Source organism: Pristiophorus japonicus, chromosome 2 (assembly GCF_044704955.1).
Source record: "Pristiophorus japonicus isolate sPriJap1 chromosome 2, sPriJap1.hap1, whole genome shotgun sequence".
Lineage (NCBI taxonomy): Eukaryota > Metazoa > Chordata > Chondrichthyes > Pristiophoridae > Pristiophorus > Pristiophorus japonicus.
Window position 1 is genome coordinate 372,441,586 of NC_091978.1, and position 18,412 is coordinate 372,459,997.

At 48.4% G+C, this 18,412-nt stretch overlaps 1 protein-coding gene across 4 annotated transcripts in view; it reads right to left on the bottom strand.

Annotated features, from left to right (window-relative positions):
* LOC139250860 (protein phosphatase 3 catalytic subunit alpha) overlaps positions 1-18,412 on the bottom strand; it is a 400,550-nt gene that overhangs the window by 230,575 nt on the left and 151,563 nt on the right. For all 4 annotated transcript variants that reach the window (XM_070873139.1, XM_070873137.1, XM_070873138.1 and 1 more), the window contains exon 2: positions 11,286-11,486. In XM_070873139.1, coding sequence (XP_070729240.1) covers positions 11,286-11,486 — 201 coding nt within the window. The remainder of the gene's footprint in view (positions 1-11,285; positions 11,487-18,412) is intronic.

Below are 18,412 nucleotides of genomic sequence, written 5' to 3' on the forward strand. Positions count from 1 at the left end.
TAAAGCGCTTGCTTTGGGAGTCTCGTGTCTGGCATGCGAACAATGTGGCCCGCCCAGTGAAGCTGATCGAGTGTGGTCAGTGCTTCAATGCTGGGGATGTTGGCCTGGACGAGGACGCTGATGTTGGCGCACCTGTCCTCCCAGGAGGACATTAAAGGAATCAAGGGATATGGGGACCGGGCGGGAAAGTGGAGTTGAGGTAGATCAGCCATAATCTTATTGAATGGCGGAGCAGGCTCAAGGGGCCGAATGGCCGACTCCTGCTCCTAATTCTTATGTTCTTATGTAATGTTGATGGGGTGAGATGGAGAGGGGTGGGAGGGGGCTGGTGTGGAGCATAAACCCCGGCACGGAGCGGTGGGACATAAACACCGGCACGGCCTGTTTCTGTGCTGTACACTCGATGTAACTCTATGTAATGAACACTGACCATCGCTCGTACTGGCCACACAGCGAGGCCATCTGCAAAAGCGGTTATCATCAGAGGCAGTATCCCTGGGCCTTGAGGTCAGGCAATGGCAGGTTTGCAAGTGCACAATGTCCAGCACGACGGGACAGGTTCTCGAGTCCCAAGCTGCAAGAGAACAGACTTGTGGAATGGAACGCAGTCATTTAAAACCAAACCACGGGTCACTGGCGGCCAGTCTTTGCGAGTCTCAGCAACCGGTCTGTGAGGGTTGCACAAATATAAAAGTTGCTTTTACTCTGGCTCTCAGACAAAGCTTGTTCTGTTAAAAGAACAGTTTCCCACAGCGAGGCCAATATTTCAATCGCGCTAGCTAACTGATCATTTATTTCACAAGCCTTAACCTTTTTTACAAAAAAAATCTCTTACACTTCATCAAATGCCTCGTGAAAATTCAAGTCAATTCTAAGCAAGTGCCCTCATTTGATAATTTAGCTCCCTTATCAAAGTATTCTAATAGATTTCCAAGGTAAGGTTACTGAGGCTAACCGCAGAGTGGCTTTTCCTTACAGTCTCTCGATTCTGGAGATGAATATTAATAGCATTGTGTAAAATACTCAAGCATTTTCTCACCAAGTACACGTCAACAGATCCCTGAAGGTAGCAGGCCAGGTGGATAAGGTGGTTAAGAAGGCATACGGAATACTTACCTTTATTAGCCGAGGCACAGAATACAAGAGCAGGGAGGTTATGCTAGAATTGTATAAAAACTGGTTAGGCCACAGCTGGAGTACTGCGTGCAGTTCTGATCATCACATTACAGGAAAGATGTGATTGCACTGGAGAGTGTACAGAGGAGATTTACGAGGATGTTGCCGGGACTGGAGAATTTTAGAGATGAGGAAAGATTGGATAGGCTGGGGTTGTTTTCTTTGGAACAGAGGAGGCTGAGGGGAGACCTAATTGAGGTGTATAAAATTATGAGGGGCCGAGATAGTTTGGATAGGAAGGACTGGAGGACTACTAATGTTGTACCTTTGTTTAAAAAGGGAGAAAGGGATCGACCAAGTAATTACAGGCCAGTCAGCCTAACCTCAGGGGTGGGAAAATTATTGGAAAAAATCTTGAGCGACAGGATAAATCTTCATTTAGAAAGACACGGATTAATCAAGGACAGTCAGCACGGATTTGTTAAGGGAAGGTCGTGTCTGACTAACCTGATTGAATTTTGAGAGAAGGTAACCAGGAGGGTCAATGAGGACAGTGCGTATTGTGATATATCTTCTCTAAGACATCACGAACATACTTTTACAAAATGGTCCTCAACACAGGAAGTCATCAGGTGACCTGTCACCTGATGTCTTTATTGCATTTACAGCAATGGCTGCAATTGCCACAGTAGTCCACTAGGTGGAACTATAGTACACTTCTCACTCCTTAATGAAGTAATTATAACAATCATACATAACTTGCATGGTTATACGTAACTAAAGAAATGGATTTATTTTGTCATATTTAGAAATCAAATTTACCTACAGGTTTTCTGTTTCGAAGAGGATATCTTCGGTCTTGAACAGAACCTTCCAAACATGGTATCGAACTTACACTCATTGCAGGTGGATCCTGAGGAAAGTTTTCCTCCGAAGGATGCCCATGATTAACATTGGAACTCTCTACAACTTCAGACTGTTTGTCTGCCTGATTCGGACTCGGACTTAAATTATGACTTTCTCTTCGACTTGTTTCTAATACATTTGATGCAGGATATGCTACTGGTACTGTTCTTGTAACAAAACTATCTGATGAGTCAGAAATAATCCAAGTTCAGTGACATTCTTGGGAGTGGGTGCATTTCTATTTGCATCCAGCTTTCCCTTAGTTGGATGTAAACCATCTTTGTCTACTCTGTGCCCCAAGTACTCCACTGAGTTTTGAAATAACTCACTTGTGAGCAGTCACTTGTACTCTGTGCTTCTCTAGCCGTTTGAGCACTTCATTCAATATGTTATTATGGATTTTCCTGTTTGGTGCATGAAATTAGTATGTCATCTAAATAACATACTACCCCTTCAATGTCTTGAAAAATCTGGTTCATCACCCCTTGGAATATGGCAGGGGCAGAAGACACTCCAAATGGTAGCCTATTAAAATGATATAGGCCTAGATGAGTATTTATAGTCAAGCATGACTTAGACACCTCATCTAGTTCAAGTTGTAAGTAGGCATTTGTGAGATCTAACTAAGATCTGACCACCTGACAGGGTTGTGAACAAATCATCTACATTTGGCAATGTATTGGGGAGATTACCCTCTAGAACTTGGTGGTTATAATCACCACACAACCCATAACATATCATCTGACTTAGGTACAACAACAATGGGTGGAGCCCATTTACATCGATCTATCTTAGAAATGATGTTCTCAGTCTCTAGTTTTTCAAGTTCTTGATCAACCTTCTCCTTCAGTGAATATGGTACGGGACGTGGCTTGCAGTAAACCGATCTAGTGTCCTTCTGTACCCTGACACTCGCCTTGAAGCCTTGGATCGGACTGCCCGTTTCACAGAACACCTTCGGATACTTCTTGATGACATCATCCTTCGATGCAAATCTCATTTCAACACGAAAAATCTCACTCCAATCCAGCTTCAGTGATCCCAACCAATTTCTCCCTAGTAAGGCAGGCTTGTCTCCTGCCACTACTATACGAGAGGCAAGCCCTGAAATTGATCCTTGTATTTCATGGTACAGTGATACGACCTACCACAGGAATGTGCTCTCCTGAGTAGCCTCGCAGCTCTATCTTGGATTTCTCCAAAGGGAAATCATGCAATTTGTCGAGGTATAGCGACTCCGGTACTACACTCATGGGTGCGCCAGTGTAGATTTCCCGGGTATCCTGGTTCCTGAAACATCTACTTGGATAATACTTTTCGAACCGCTGTTAAGATACTCTCATGTTCGTGATGACATGAATCTCTTCGTCCGGCTGCTTCTCTTCCATGCTATGTAGTCTCTGGGGATCTCTACCTCGAGCATTCAAAGTTGGTTTACTCTTCAGTCGGCATGCCTTTGCAAGATGCCCAGTTTTCCTGCAGAAGAAACACACTGCCTTCACATATGGACAACTTTGAGCAATGTGTTGTCCCAGGCACCGATAGCACGACTTCAATGTATTGTTACGTGGCCAGTTGTTGAGGCCTTGGGGCCCAACTGCCTTTTACTTTTAACCTGCAGGTGATTCACCTCGGTTGTCTGACGACTGGAAATGGTGCGATATTCTCGGGCATATTGGTCGGCCATATCCATTACCATAGCTGTCTGACAAGTGAAATCAAAAGTTAAGTTAGGGATTGTCAATAACTTCTGATCGCTTCATTTTCCATCCCACAAAGCGGTCACACAATACTCGGTCCTGAAAGTTTCCGAAATAACAGCGAATGGATAACTTTTTTAAAGCTACAATGTACCCACTGATACTTTTGTCAATGCATTGATCTCGTGTTCCAAAACGATAACTTTCAGCAATCTCCAGGGACTCAGGACTGTAGTGCTGTTCTAATTTTCTTAGAATCTCCGTAAGCGATGTGGCCTTTGGCTTGATGGGAACAAGCACATTTTTCAGGGTTTGATACACCTCGGGGCCTGCTTCAGTCAGACAAATAGCCCATTTTCTTTCCAACATCACCCGGTTACGGTTTTCATCATTGGGGACTTTGATACTATGCACGGTGAAAAACATTTCTAGCCGCTCCACATGCACTCCGAAAGTCTCTCGGTCACCTTAAAACTCCCCCAAGCGCCCCATTATTCCCATAGGCACGGCCATCTGGACTCAAGCAGTTCAGCCAAGTGTGCTTGTAATTTACCTTGGATTCTTAGCTGTTCTGCAAACAAAGGCCCTCTCTAGTATTTCTGTTGAATGACTAGAATCATCCACCAAGAAAAGTTTCAGGTAGGGAATCCGATTATCCAATCCTTCATCACCAAATGTGGTATATCTTCTCTACAACATCACAAACACACTTTTACAAGATGGCTGTTAACGCAGGAACTTGTCAGGTGACCTGTCACCTGACGTTTTACTGCATTTACATAAATGGCTGCATTACCACAGTAGTCCACTAGGTGGAGCAGTAGTCCCCTGGCTGGAACTATATTACATGTATGATGTAGTGTATATGGATTTTAGCAAAGCTTTTGATAAGGTCCCACATGGCAGACTGGTCACGAAAGTAAAAGCCCATGAGATCCAGGGCAAAGTGGCAAGTTGGATCCAGAATTGACTCAGAGGCAGGAAGCAAAGGGTAATGTGACTGAAAGGCTGTATCCATTGGGGTTCTGCAGGGCTCAGTGCTGGGTCCTTGTTTTTGGTGGTATATATCAATGACATGGACTTGAATATAAGGGGTATGATTAAGATGTTTGCAGATGAAACTGAAATCGGCCGGGTGGTTGACAAAGAAGAAAGCTGTGGACTGCAGGAAGATATCAATGAACTGGTCAGGTGGGCAGAACAGTGGCAAATGGAATTCAATCCAGAGAAGTGTGAGGTAATGCATTTGGGGAGGGCTAACAAGGCAAGGGAATACACATTAAATGGTAGGACACTGAAGTGTGTCAAGGAACAGAGGAACCTTAGAGTGCAGGTCCACAGATCCCTGAAGGTAGAAGGCCAGGTAGATAAGGTAGTTAAGGCGGCATACAGAATACTTGCCTTTATTAGTCGAGACATGGAATACAAGAGCAGGGAGGTTATGCTTGAACTGTTTAAAACATGGTTCAACCACAGCTGGAGTACTGCGTGCAGTTCTGGTCATCACATTACAGGGAAGATGTGATTGCAATGGAGAGGGTGTAGAGGCAATTTACAAGAATATTGTCGGGACTGGAGAATTTTGGCTATGAGGAAAGATTGGAGATGCTGTGTTTGTTTTCTTTGGAACAGGAGGCTGAGAGGAGACCTGATTGAGGTGTATAAAATTATGAGGGGCCTGGACAGAGTGGATCGGAAGGACCGGTTTCCCTCATCAGAGGGATCAACAACCAAGGGGCATAGATTTAAAGTAATTGGGGGACGATTTAGCGGGGATTTGAGGGGAAATGTTTCACTCAGAGGGTGGTGGGGGTCTGGAACTCACTGCCTGAAAGGGTGGTAGAGGCAGAAACCCTCACCACATTTAAAAAGTACTTGGATGTGCACCTGAAGTGCCGTAACCTACAGGGTTACGGACCGAGAGCTGGAAAGTGGGATTAGGCTGGATAGCTCTTTGTCGGTTGGCATCGGCTGAATGGCCTCCTTCTGTGGTGTAAGGAGTGATTTGGCCATAGTGGACTGGAAACAGCTACTTGTGGGTAAATCAGTGTCGGAACAGTGGGAGGCATTCAAGGAGGAGATCCGGAAAGCTCAGGCCAAACATGCCCTTAAAGAAAAAGGCTGGGAAAAATAATTCTAGAGCCCCCTGTATGAGTAGGGACTTATAGGGGAGGATTAAGAAAAAAAGGGACGCTTATGTCATATACCAATGGCTAAATACTTTAGAATCTTGAGGAATATAGAAAGTAAAGAGGCAAAATTAAAAAGGATATTAGGAATGCTAAGAGAGCTCACGATAAATTCTTGACCAGTAAAATTAAGGAAAACCATAAGATGTACTATAAATATATTAAGAGTAAGAGGGTAACTAAAGGGTAGGGCCTATTAGAGACCATGAGGGTAATCTGTGTGTGGAGGCGGAAGATGTTCGGAGGGTTCTTAACGAATACTTTGCATCTATTTTCACAAAGGAAAGGGACAATGCAGATACTGCTATTGAGGAGGAGTGTGATATTCTGGATGAAATAAATATAGTGAGAGAGGAACTATTAAAGGGTTTAGCAGCTTTGAAAGTAGATAAGTCCCCAGGCCCGGATGAAATGCATCCCAGGCTGTTGAGCGAAGTAAAAGTGGAAATAGCAGAGGCCTTGATCATCATTTTCCAGTCCTCTTTGGATCTGGGCATGGTGCCGGAGGATTGGAGGATTGCTAATGTAGTACCCTTGTTTAAGAAGGGAGAAAGGGATAGGCCAAGTAATTACAGGCCTGTCAGCCTAACGTCAGTGGTGGGAAAATTATTGGAAAAAATCCTGAAAGACAGGATAAATCTGCATTTGGAAAGGCAAGGATTATGGACAGTCAGCACGGATTTGATAAGGGAAGATAGTGTTTGACTAACCTGATTGAATTTTTTGAGGAGGTAAGCAAGAGGGTCGATGAGGGTAGTGCGTACGATGTAGTACATGTGGACTTTAGCAAGGCTTTTGATAAGGTCCCACGTGGTAGATTGGTCATGAAGGTTAAAGCCCATGGGATCCAGGGCAAAGTGGCAAGTTGGATCCAAAATTGGCTTGGGGGTAGGAAGCAAAGGGTAATGATTGATGGATGTTTTTGTGACTAGAAGGATGTTTCCAGTGGGGTTCTACAGGGCTCAGTAGTGGGTCTCTTGCTTTTTGTGGTTTATATCAACGATTAAGATTTGAATATAGGGGTACGATTAAGAAGTTTGCCGACGCCACTAAAATTGGCTGTGTGGTTGATAATGAAGAGGAAAGTCATGGGCTGCAGGAGAATATCAATCTACTGGTCAGGTGGGCAGAGCAGTGGCAAATGGAATTTAATTCAGAGAAGTGTGAGGTGATGAACTTTGGGAGGGCTAATAAGGAAAGGGAATACACATTAAATGGTAGGCCACTGAATAGTGTAGATAAACAAACAAAGGGACCTTGGAGTGCTTGTCCACAGATCCCTGAAAGTAGCAGGCCAGGTGGATAAGGTGGTTAAGAAGGCATACGGAATGCTTGCTTTTATTGGCCAAGGCATGGAATATAAGAGCAGGGAGGTTATGCTTAAATTGTATAATACTTTGGTTAGGCCACACAGCTGGAGTACTGCGTGCAGTTCTGGTCGCTGTATTATAGGAAGGACGTGATTGCACTAGAGAGGATGCAGAGGAGATTTACTGGGATGCTGCCTGGAATGGAGAATCTTAGTTATGAGGTCAGATTGGATAGGCTGGGTTTGTTCTCATTGGAACAGAGGAGGTTGAGAGGAGACCTCATTGAGGTGTACAAAATATTGAGGGGCCTGGACATAGTGGCTAGAAAGGGTCTATTTCCATTGGTGGAGGGGTCTATTACGAGGGGGCATAGTTTTAAGTTGGCTGGTGGAAGATTTAAAGGGGATTTGGGGCAATGGGGAAGGGGGGGGGTGTTGTGGGGATCTGGAACTCGCTGCCTGGAAGAGTGGTGGATGCAGAAACCCTCATCACTTTTAAGAGACGGTTGGATGGGCACTTAAAGTGCAGTAACCTGCAGGGTTACGGACCTCGAGCTGGTAATTGGGATTAGACTGGATACCTTTTGTTGGACGACGCAGATATAATGGTAAGTACCGCAGGGAATCGAATATGGCCAGGGTGATCTTCTGGATGGGTTGGAGAGGAATTTTCCCAGATTTTTTCTCCCAAAATTGGCCTGGGTTTTTATCTGCTTTTTGCCTCTCCCAGGAGATCACATGGCTCCGGTTGGGGTGGAGTGTAGAATGTTTCAGTGTAAGGGGTGTCGCAGTTGTGTGAGGCGGACTGGTTTACCTTTCCGTCATTGCTCATGGGTTTATATGTAACCTTCAGGGCTGCTGACCGAGGGCCGTGCGGCTCTTTGTCGGCTGGCACAGACACGATGGGCCGGAATGGCCTCCTTCTGCGCTGTAAATTTCTATGTTTCAATGTAAATTTCGATGATTCAAGTCCATAAATTTGGCAACTCCTCCTTCTGTAAATCAAGTTAAGAGTCACTATCCTCCTGAACTCGTTACATACCTGGGATTTGAGAGTTCCCTTCAATGTCAACCACAACCTCACCAAATTCCTCTGTCATATAATAATGCTCAATCGTCCAAGTTAAACAGTTTCAGAAACTGGATGTTCAGCGATATGGGGATCAGGTGGGAAAGTGGAGTTGAGGTCGAAGATCAGCCATGATCTTATTGAATGGCGGAGCAGGCTCGAGGGGCTCAGTGGGCAGCACTCTCGCCTCTGAGTCAGAAGGTCATGGGTTCAAGTCCCACTCCAGGGACCCGAGCACAAATTATAGGCCAACACACCCAGCGCAATATCAAGGGAGCGCCGCACTGTCGGAGGGGCCATACTGAGGGAGCGCCGCACTGAGGGAGCGGCCCACTGTCGGAGGGGCCGTACTGAGGGAGCGCCGCACTGAGGGAGCGGCCCACTGTCGGAGGGGCCGTACTGAGGGAGCGCCGCACTGCTGTCTTTCAGCTGAAACATTACAGCAGGCCCCCATCAGTCATCTTAGGTCATGCTAAAGAATCACATGACACTATTTCTCCCCGGTCTCTCGGGGCCAATATTTATCCCAAAACCAACATCACTAAAACAGATTATCTGGTCATTATCACATTGCTGTTTGTGAGAGCTTGCTGTGCGCAAATTGGCTGCCGCATTTCCCACATTACAACAGTGACTACACTCCAAAAGTACTTAATTGGCTGTAAAGCGCTGTGGGACGTCCTGAGGTTAGGAAAGGTGCTATATAAATGCAAGTTCTTTCCTTTTTCCCTCCATGTCAAACTCCTGAGGTACCTTCAGCTTATCATCCAAAACACACACAAAGTAAAACAGCCTCATTTGAAAACTCACGCAGCTATGCATCGCGACATAAACTGCTCTCTAAGTTCCAGATTACGGGCTGCGCTGCGTAGGCTAACCAGAGAATGAGTCAGACTTACAATCCATGCAGCTCAAGGAGCAGCAATCATCGGTGAGGATAACCACATCGCCTAGCACAGCGCAGTGCCATTCACATCACGCAACAGCACCGAGCGGACGGGGGCTGATTATAACCAAACACCCTCGTACATAACCAACTTAATGATAGCTTCAAGCATTTTCCCCACTACAGATGTTAAACTAACCGGCCTATAGTTACCTGTCTTTTGTCTGCCCCTTTTTTTTTTAAAACAGAGGCGTTACATTAGCTGCTTTCCAATCCGATGGCACCTCCCCAGAGTCCAGAGAATTTTGGTAGATAATAACGAATGCATCTGCTATAACTTCCGCCATCTCTTTTAATACCCTGGGATGCATTTCATCAGAACCAGGGGACTTGTCTACCTTGAGTCCCATTAGCCTGTCCAGCACTACCCCACTAGTGATAGTGATTGTCTCAAGGTCCTCCCTTCCCACATTCCTGTGACCAGCAATTTTTGGCATGGTTTTTGTGTCTTCCACTGTGAAGACCGAAGCAAAATAATTGTTTAAGGTCTCAGCCATTTCCACATTTCCCATTATTAAATTCCCCTTCTCATCTTCTAAGGGACCAACATTTACTTTAGTCACTCTTTTCTGTTTTATATATCTGTAAAAGCTTTTACTATCCATTTTTATGTTTTGCGCAAGTTTACCTTCGTAATCTATCTTTCCTTTCTTTATTGCTTTCTTAGTCATTCTTTGCTGTCGTTTAAAATTTTCCCAATCTTCTAGTTTCCCACTAACCTTGGCCACCTTATACGCATTGGTTTTTAATTTGATACTCTCCTTTATTTCCTTGGTTATCCACGGCTGGTTATCCCTTCTCTTACCGCCCTTCTTTTTCACTGGAATATATTTTTGTTGAGCACTATGAAAGAGCTCCTTAAAAGTCCTCCTCTGTTCCTCAATTGTGCCACCGTTTAGTCTGTGTTTCCAGTCTACTTTAGCCAACTCTGCCCTCATCCCACTGTAGTCCCCTTTGTTTAAGCATAGTACGCTCGTTTGAGACACTACTTCCTCAGCCTCAATCTGTATTACAAATTCAACCATACTGTGATCACTCATTCCGAGAGGATCTTTTACTAGGAGATCGTTTCTAGGAGGAAACTTCTTCACTCAGAGAGCTGTTAACCTGTGGAATTCCCTATCGCAGAGAGTTGTTGATGCCAGTTCATTGGATATATTCAAAGGGGAGTTAGATATGGCCCTTATGGCTAAAGGGATCAAGGGGTATGGAGAGAAAGCAGGAAAGGGGTACTGAGGGAATGATCAGCCATGATCTTATTGAATGGCCTACTCCTGCATCTTTTTTCTATGTTTCTATGTTCTGATCTTGGCCTCAACTCCACTTCCCCGCCCGCTCCCCATAACCTTTGACTCTTATCGCTCAAAAATCTGTCTATCTCCGCCTTAAATATATTCAATGACCCAGCCTCCAGAGCTCTCTGGGGCAGAGAATTTCAGATTTACGACTCTTGGAGAAGAAATTCCTCCTCATCTCAGTTTTAAATGGGCGGCCCCTTATTCTGAGCCTAGTTTTAGTTTCCCCCACGAGCGGAAACATCCTCTCTGCATCCACCTTGTCGAACCCCCTCATTATCTTATAAGTTTCAATAAGATCACCTCTCGTTCTTCTGAACTCCAATGAGTACAGGCCCAACCTGCTCAACCTATCTTCCCAAGTCAACCCCCTCATCTCTGGAATCAACCTCGTGAACCTTCTCTGAATAGCCTCCAATGCAAGTATATCCTTCCTTAAATACGGAGACCAAAACTGCACGCAGTACTCCAGGTGTGGCCTCACCAATACCCTGTACAGTTGTAGCAGGACTTCTCTGCTTTTATACTCTATCCCCCTTGCAATAAAGACCAACATTCCATTTGCCTTCCTGATCACTTGCTGTACCTGCATACTAACTTTTTGTGTTTCATGCACAAGGACCCCCAGGTCCCTCTGTACGTGGCCCCCGAGGCCCCGCTGTACAAGGACCCCCGGGCCCTCTGTACGTGGCCCCCGAGGCCCCGCTGTACAAGGACCCCCGGGCCCTCTGTACCGCACTCTCTCAGTAACTCACCCGTGACTGGTGCTTCGATGTCCAGCATCGTCTTCTCTTGACGGAGAATGGACGCCCCCTCGTTTATAATCCGCATAGCGACGGTCTCCTCCACTCGGCCTTCCTTGGTAAGGTGACCCTTGAGAACGTCCACACGAGGCTTCCCATCGTGGTCAAAGACCTCCTTGATCGTCAGCCGGTGGCTGGGAGGGAAGGGTACGGCTGTGAGTGAAAGGGAACATGATATCAGCACGTGTCACAAGTGATCACACAGCCGCCCATCCAACTTACAAGCAACAATTGCAGCGCTTTATTCTCAATTATTTTTGATGCCAACATGTACCCAACATTTACTGAACTAAAACGCAAAAGAAGTTTCTGCAAGCCCCTCCATCTTCACATCGAAACCATGTCATTTTGTCAGCCATGGCTCAGTGGGAACATCATCGTCTCAGAGTCAGGAGGTTATGGGTTCGAGTTCCGCTCCAGGGACTTGAGCATAAAAATCCAGGCTGACACTCACAGTGCAGTACTGAGGGAGCGCCGCACTGTCGGAGGGGCAGTACTGAGGGAGCGCCGCACTGTCGGAGGGGCAGTACTGAGGGAGCGCCGCACTGTCGGAGGGGCAGTACTGAGGGAGCGGCGCACTGTCGGAGGGGCAGTACTGAGGGAGCGCCGCACTGTCGGAGGGGCAGTACTGAGGGAGCGCCGCACTGTCGGAGGGGCAGTACTGAGGGAGCGCCGCACTGTCGGAGGGGCGATCTTTCAGTTTAGATGTTATACCCATGGCACTGTTTTGAACAGAGGGGAGTTCTCCTGGTGCACTGGGGCCAATATTTACACGCCTACTAACATCAATTTTTTAAAAACAGATGATCTGGTCATTATCACATTGCTGTTTGTGGGAGCTTGCTGTGCGAAAACTGGCTGCCACGTTTCCCACATTACAACAGTGAATGAACTCCAAAAGTACTTCATTGACTGTAAAGCGCTGAGATATCCAGTGGCCATGAAAGGAGCTATATAAATGCAAGGCCGCCTTTCAATGTGAGGAGTGCGGAACAAGTTGTACTGGGAGCTCACGGTGATTCAGATCAACAGATTCTATATTATTTGCAGAAGAAACACGCTTGCAACTACTGGGACTTGGCTCTCTACACCGATCCGCAGAACGTTGGCTGATCTTTAATGCACACAGAGACAAAAGCAAAGCTGACAATGTGACAACTGTACAACTTCTGGCCATTCCCACAATGCAGGCACGGACAGGGAAAGGCCCATCGGCTGGAAATCTCTCCGTCAACATGACTTGGGAACATGGCTCTCCAACTTACCATCCTTCCATTGGATAGAGCCCAACTTCAGCCTAACCTGGTTAAATGACATGCAATTGTGGTCTTTCTCCACCCCCCCCCACCAGTATAAACGTGGAGGTTCACATCAGAATTCTCTGTCATTTTATAATCACAAGACTGGATAAAGTGGATAGGAAGGACCTTTTTCCCTTGGCAGAGGGGTCAACAACCAGGGGGCAAAGATTTAAAGTAATTGGGGGGAGGTTTAGAGGGGATTTGAGGGGAAATTTCTTCACCCAGAGGGTGGTGGGGGTCTGGAACTCACGGCCTGAAAGGGTGGTAGAGGCAGAAACCCTCACCACATTTAAAAGGTACTTGGATGTGCACCTGAAGTGTCGTAACCTACAGGGCTACGGACCGAGAGCTGGAAAGTGGGATTAGGCTGGGTAGCTCTTTGTCGGCCGGCATGGATACAATGGCCAGTATAGCTTCCTTCCATGCTGTAAATTTCTCTTTCTCTGAAGGGACAGTGTAATATGCAGCGGGAGGGCTGGGTCACAGCACCAGCTGTAAGGCAGCCGCTGTCAGCCATGAATCCCCATTGCTGAGCTCTCCACCGCTGCTCAAACCCTCGCCCCATGCTCACGCTGTGCCATACTCGATGCTGCAACTCTCTCCGGGAAGGCCTCCCCCCTCCCCTAGTCACCCCTCCCACCCAACGCCCCCTCCCCTGGACTCCCTCCCACCCAACGCCCCCTCCCCTAGACTCCCCTCCCACCCAACGCCCCCTCCCCTAGACTCCCCTCCCACCCAACGCCCCCTCCCCTAGACTCCCCTCCCACCCAACTCCCCCTCCTCCCCAACGCCCCCTCCCCCGGACTCCCTCCCACCCAACGCCCCCTCCCCCGGACTCCCTCCCACCCAACGCCCCCTCCCCCGGACTCCCTCCCACCCAACGCCCCCTCCCCCGGACTCCCTCCCACCCAACGCCCCCTCCCCCGGACTCCCTCCCACCCAACGCCCCCTCCCCCGGACTCCCTCCCACCCAACGTCCCCTCCCCCGGACACCCTCCCACCCAATGCCCCCTCCCCCGGACTCCCTCCCACCCAACTCCCCCTCCCCCGGACTCCCTCCCACCCAACGCCCCCTCCCCCGGACTCCCTCCCACCCAACGCCCCCTCCCCCGGACTCCCTCCCACCCAACGCCCCCTCCCCCGGACTCCCTCCCACCCAACGCCCCTCCCCCGGACTCCCTCCCACCCAACGCCCCCTCCCTCAGTCTCCCCTCCCACCCAAAAGCCCCCTCCCCCGGACTCCCCTCCCACCCAAAAGCCCCCTCCCCCGGACTCCCCTCCCACCCAAAAGCCCCCTACCCCTCACTCCGCTCCCTCCCACCCACTCAACATCCCCTCCCCTAGTCTCCCCTCCCCCGGACTCCCCCGCCCACCCAGCACTGGATCTGATCGCCCCACAAAGTTAGAGTTTGTGCGAACCTGTGAATGGGCCGCGCAGCCGAATAAACATTGCTCACCCCCCCACACTGAGCACTCTCAGCCTGCCTGGGCCATACCTCACTCTGCTGGTGCTGCTCCGTAGGGCGGTTGTGCACAAACTGCAGATCCAGCTGCCGGGGGGAGACTCCGGGCACCGGGCAGAGAGCTGCCCGTTAGGGAACAGCCGCTACTGAACACTCAGTCTCAGCATGGTGCACGGGTTTTAAACAGTTTAAAATGCACAGCATTTCTCAACAAACGCTGCCACTTTAGCACTGGTTAAGCTAATTTTAGCACTGGGGGGGGGGGGGACTTTTCAGGAATGTGATTTATTAAGAAAATGTGATTGAACTGACTGAATTTTATTTTGCGTGAAATGTCTGGGGGATTTTATATACATGCGCACTCAGAAACTCACTTACCGACAGACAGAGACAGAGACACCACCCTTAGGGACATGAACTGGATGCAAATGACTTAATTATCCACGATACGGAGGGACTGGCGGGCCATTTAACCAGTTGAAGTTGGTATATAATGTATTTCTGGTTATTGTAATTTGTGGCACTAAGAATTGAATCAAGCACCGTAATTAATGAGGTGGGAAGGTAACACTTGAAAACACAGCATCAGATCATTTGAATGAAGGTCAGCCTGCATAATCCAACCTTTGAAGCACCCATTACTCCTAGACATCAATAGTCAAGCAAAAAGGATCCAGGCCTGGTCTTAAAGTACAGAATACTTGAAGGTGTATATGCCGAAGGTGCTGAAGGGCACTTGATGGTAATTCTGTCTGACAGTAGTTATTTTCCAATACGAAGCGCTTGCATTAAACAGTCTTATTCAAGTGACCGTGATTGTTACAAGTCGGCATTAATATTTTACTCACAAACAATCTCTTTGAAATCGCGCACTTGCTTTGAGCAGACAAGCTAAATTCTGGCACCATTTCAAAATCGTGCTGATCTGCATTTGCGCAAGCAACAAAAGTGCTTTGCAAATCACTAACTTCAGCCCCACTTTATAAAATATTTGGTGCAAATTAAAATTCGCAAATAAAAAAATGTGGATTTGTAGTTGTAAAGAAAAACACACACAAATCGAAAACTACCATTTTCCACCACAATAAACATCCTCGAGGCACTGAGCAAATAATAAAATATTGCTCCATGTTAGAAATATAGAAAATAGGTGCAGGAGTAGGCCATTCGGCCCTTCTAGCCTGCACCGCCATTCAATGAGTTCATGGCTGAACATGCAACTTCAGTACCCCATTCCTGCTTTCTCACCATACCCCTTGATTCCCCTAGTAGTAAGGACTTCATCTAACTCCTTTTTGAATATATTTATTGAATTGGCCTCAACAACTTTCTGTGGTAGAGAATTCCACAGGTTCACCACTCTCTGGGTGAAGAAATTCCTCCTCATCTCGGTCCTAAATGGCTTCCCCCTTATCCTTAGACTGTGTCCCCTGGTTCTGGACTTCCCCAACATTGGGAACATTCTTCCTGCATCTAACCTGTCTAACCCCGTCAGAATTTTAAACGTTTCTATGAGATCCCCTCTCATTCTTCTGAACTCCAGTGAATACAAGCCCAGTTGATCCAGTCTTTCTTGATAGGTCAGTCCCGCCATCCCGGGAATCAGTCTGGTGAACCTTCGCTGCACTCCCTCAATAGCAACAATGTCCTTCCTCAGGTTTGGAGACCAAAAATGTTCTGGGCTGACATTCCCAGCTGGAGAAGCTGCACTCTCCCTCCCGCTCTCCCTGCAATCCTGTCCTACGCTGGCCCGGAAGATTTGAATTATGCACCTTAGTTGATATTTGCCAGTTGCACGATTTGCAAAGCACAGTGCGTTTCAAGTTGGGTTTGTCCATCTTCATAAAAAGGACAGCAGAGTTTTCTCCCTGCCTCTCTCTCGCCATATTCCAGTAGATATTTTACTAAACTGCTGAAGGTAGATGTAAGGGTTTGATCACATGCTCAGTCCGCTCTGGCCCAGTAAAGCAACACATGATCTCGCAACCCCCTATGCTCACTGCCCCGTGTCCTAACCCACACCGAGTCCCACTCACCCATCACCCCCTATGCTCACTGCCCCGTGTCCTAACCCACACCGAGTCCCACTCACCCATCACCCCCTGTGCTCACTGCCTCGTGTCCTAACCCACACCCAGTCCCACTCATCCATCACCCCCTGTGCTCACTGCCCCATGTCCTAACTCGCACCGAGACCCGCTCACCCATTACCCCCTGTGCTCACTGCCCCGTGTCCTAACCCACACCGAGTCCCACTCACCCATCATCCCCTGTGCTCACTGCCCCGTGTCCTAACCCACACCCAGTCCCACTCATCCATCACCCCCTGCCCCGTGTCCCGCTCACCCATCACCCCGTGTTAACTCGCACCGAGTCCCGCTCACCCATCACCCCGTGTTAACTCGCACCGAGTCCCGCTCACCCATCACCCCCTGTGCTCACTGCCCAGTGTCCTAACCCACACCCAGTCCCACTCACCCATCACCCCCTGCCCCGTGTCCTAACCCACACCGAGTCCCACTCACCCATCACCCCGTGCTCACTGCCCCGTGTCCTAACTCTCACCCAGTCCCACTCACCCATCGCCCCGTGCTCACTGCCCCGTGTCCTAACTCACACCGAGTCCCACTCACCCATCACTCCCTGTGCTCACTGCCCCGTGTCCTAACTCACACCAAGTCCCGCTCACTCATCACCCCCTGTGCTCACTGCCCCGTGTCCTAACTCACACCGAGTCCCACTCACCCATCACTCCCTGTGCTCACTGCCCCGTGTCCTAACTCGCACCAAGTCCCACTCACCCATCGCCCCCTGTGCTCACTGCCCCGTGTCCTAACTCACACCGAGTTCCACTCACCCATCACCCCCTGTGCTCACAGCCCCGTGTCCTAACCCACACCCAGTCCCACTCACCCATCACCCCCTGCCCCGTGTCCTAGCCCACACCGAGTCCCATTCACCCATCACCCCGTGCTCACTGCCCCGTGTCCTAACTCTCACCCAGTCCCACTCACCCATCACTCCCTGTGCTCACTGCCCCGTGTCCTAACTCGCACCAAGTCCCGCTCACCCATCACTCCCTGTGCTCACTGCCCCGTGTCCTAACTCGCACCAAGTCCCGCTCACCCATTGCCCCGTGCTCGCTGACAGACATTGTCTCCTGTTTTAATAACGCCTCCATTTCAATATTCCCATCCTTGTTTACAAATCCCTCCATGGTCCTCGCCCCTCCCTATCTCTAATCTCCTCTTCCCCCCCCCCCCCGAGATATCTGCGGTCCTCTAATTCTGCCCTCTTGAGCATCCCTGATTATAATCGCTCCACCATCGGTGGCCGTGCCTTCTGCTGCCTGGGCCCCAAGCTCTGGAACTCTCTCCCTAAACCTCTCCGCCTCTCTTTCCTCCTTCAAGACGCTCCTTAAAACCTACCTCTTTGACCCAGCTTTTGATCACCTGTCCTAATTTCTACTTATGTGGCTCGGTGTCAAATGACGCTCCTGTGAAGCGCCTTGGGATGTTTCACTACGTTAAAGGCGCTATATAAATACAAGTAGTTGTTTGTATGTGGGTAGAACAAAGCACATTCCATTGTGGCGATGAGAATGAGGTCACAAAGCCATGTTTAGGGATCACGGAAGGACACAGTGTTTGAGTGGACAAGTTTAAAGGTGAATCTGTGACACCCAAACTGAATTGTTGCAATGTTCTTCCGTTAATGCTGATGCACAATCGGCTGATACTCACCGGGACACGGGTAACGTGCAGAGTCACTGTTCGATGGGGTCGGGACGGTCACCTACGGATTCATTGGCAGCCTGCGCGTGGATGGCCGAGCTCGCAAACCGCTCAATTCTTACACTGAGTAGATGGAGATGATGTGTTTAGGGCCAATAACATTATTGAGACCCAAGGCACAAGCTTAAAACAATAAAGTCATTCGTAAACGGGAAAAAAAGCAATTTCTCCAACAGGGATCGGGCGGTCTATGGAACATCAACAAACCATGTGATAATATATTATAGTACCATCGATTTAAACTTTCCATTGTGGGGGGGGGGGGCGGTGTTGAGGGTAGGAGTAACTAAACAGCAACTTGTATTTATATAGCGCCTTTAACATAGTAAAACGTCCCAAGGTGCTTCATTATCAGACAACATTTGACACTGAGCCACATTAAGAGATATTAGGGCAGGTGACCAAAAGCTGGTTTAGAGCGGTGGGCTTTAAGGAGTGTTGCGGAGGAGGAGCAGTGTTGCGGAGGAGGAGGAGGAGCAGTGTTGCGGAGGAGGAGGAGCAGTGTTGCGGAGGAGTGTTGC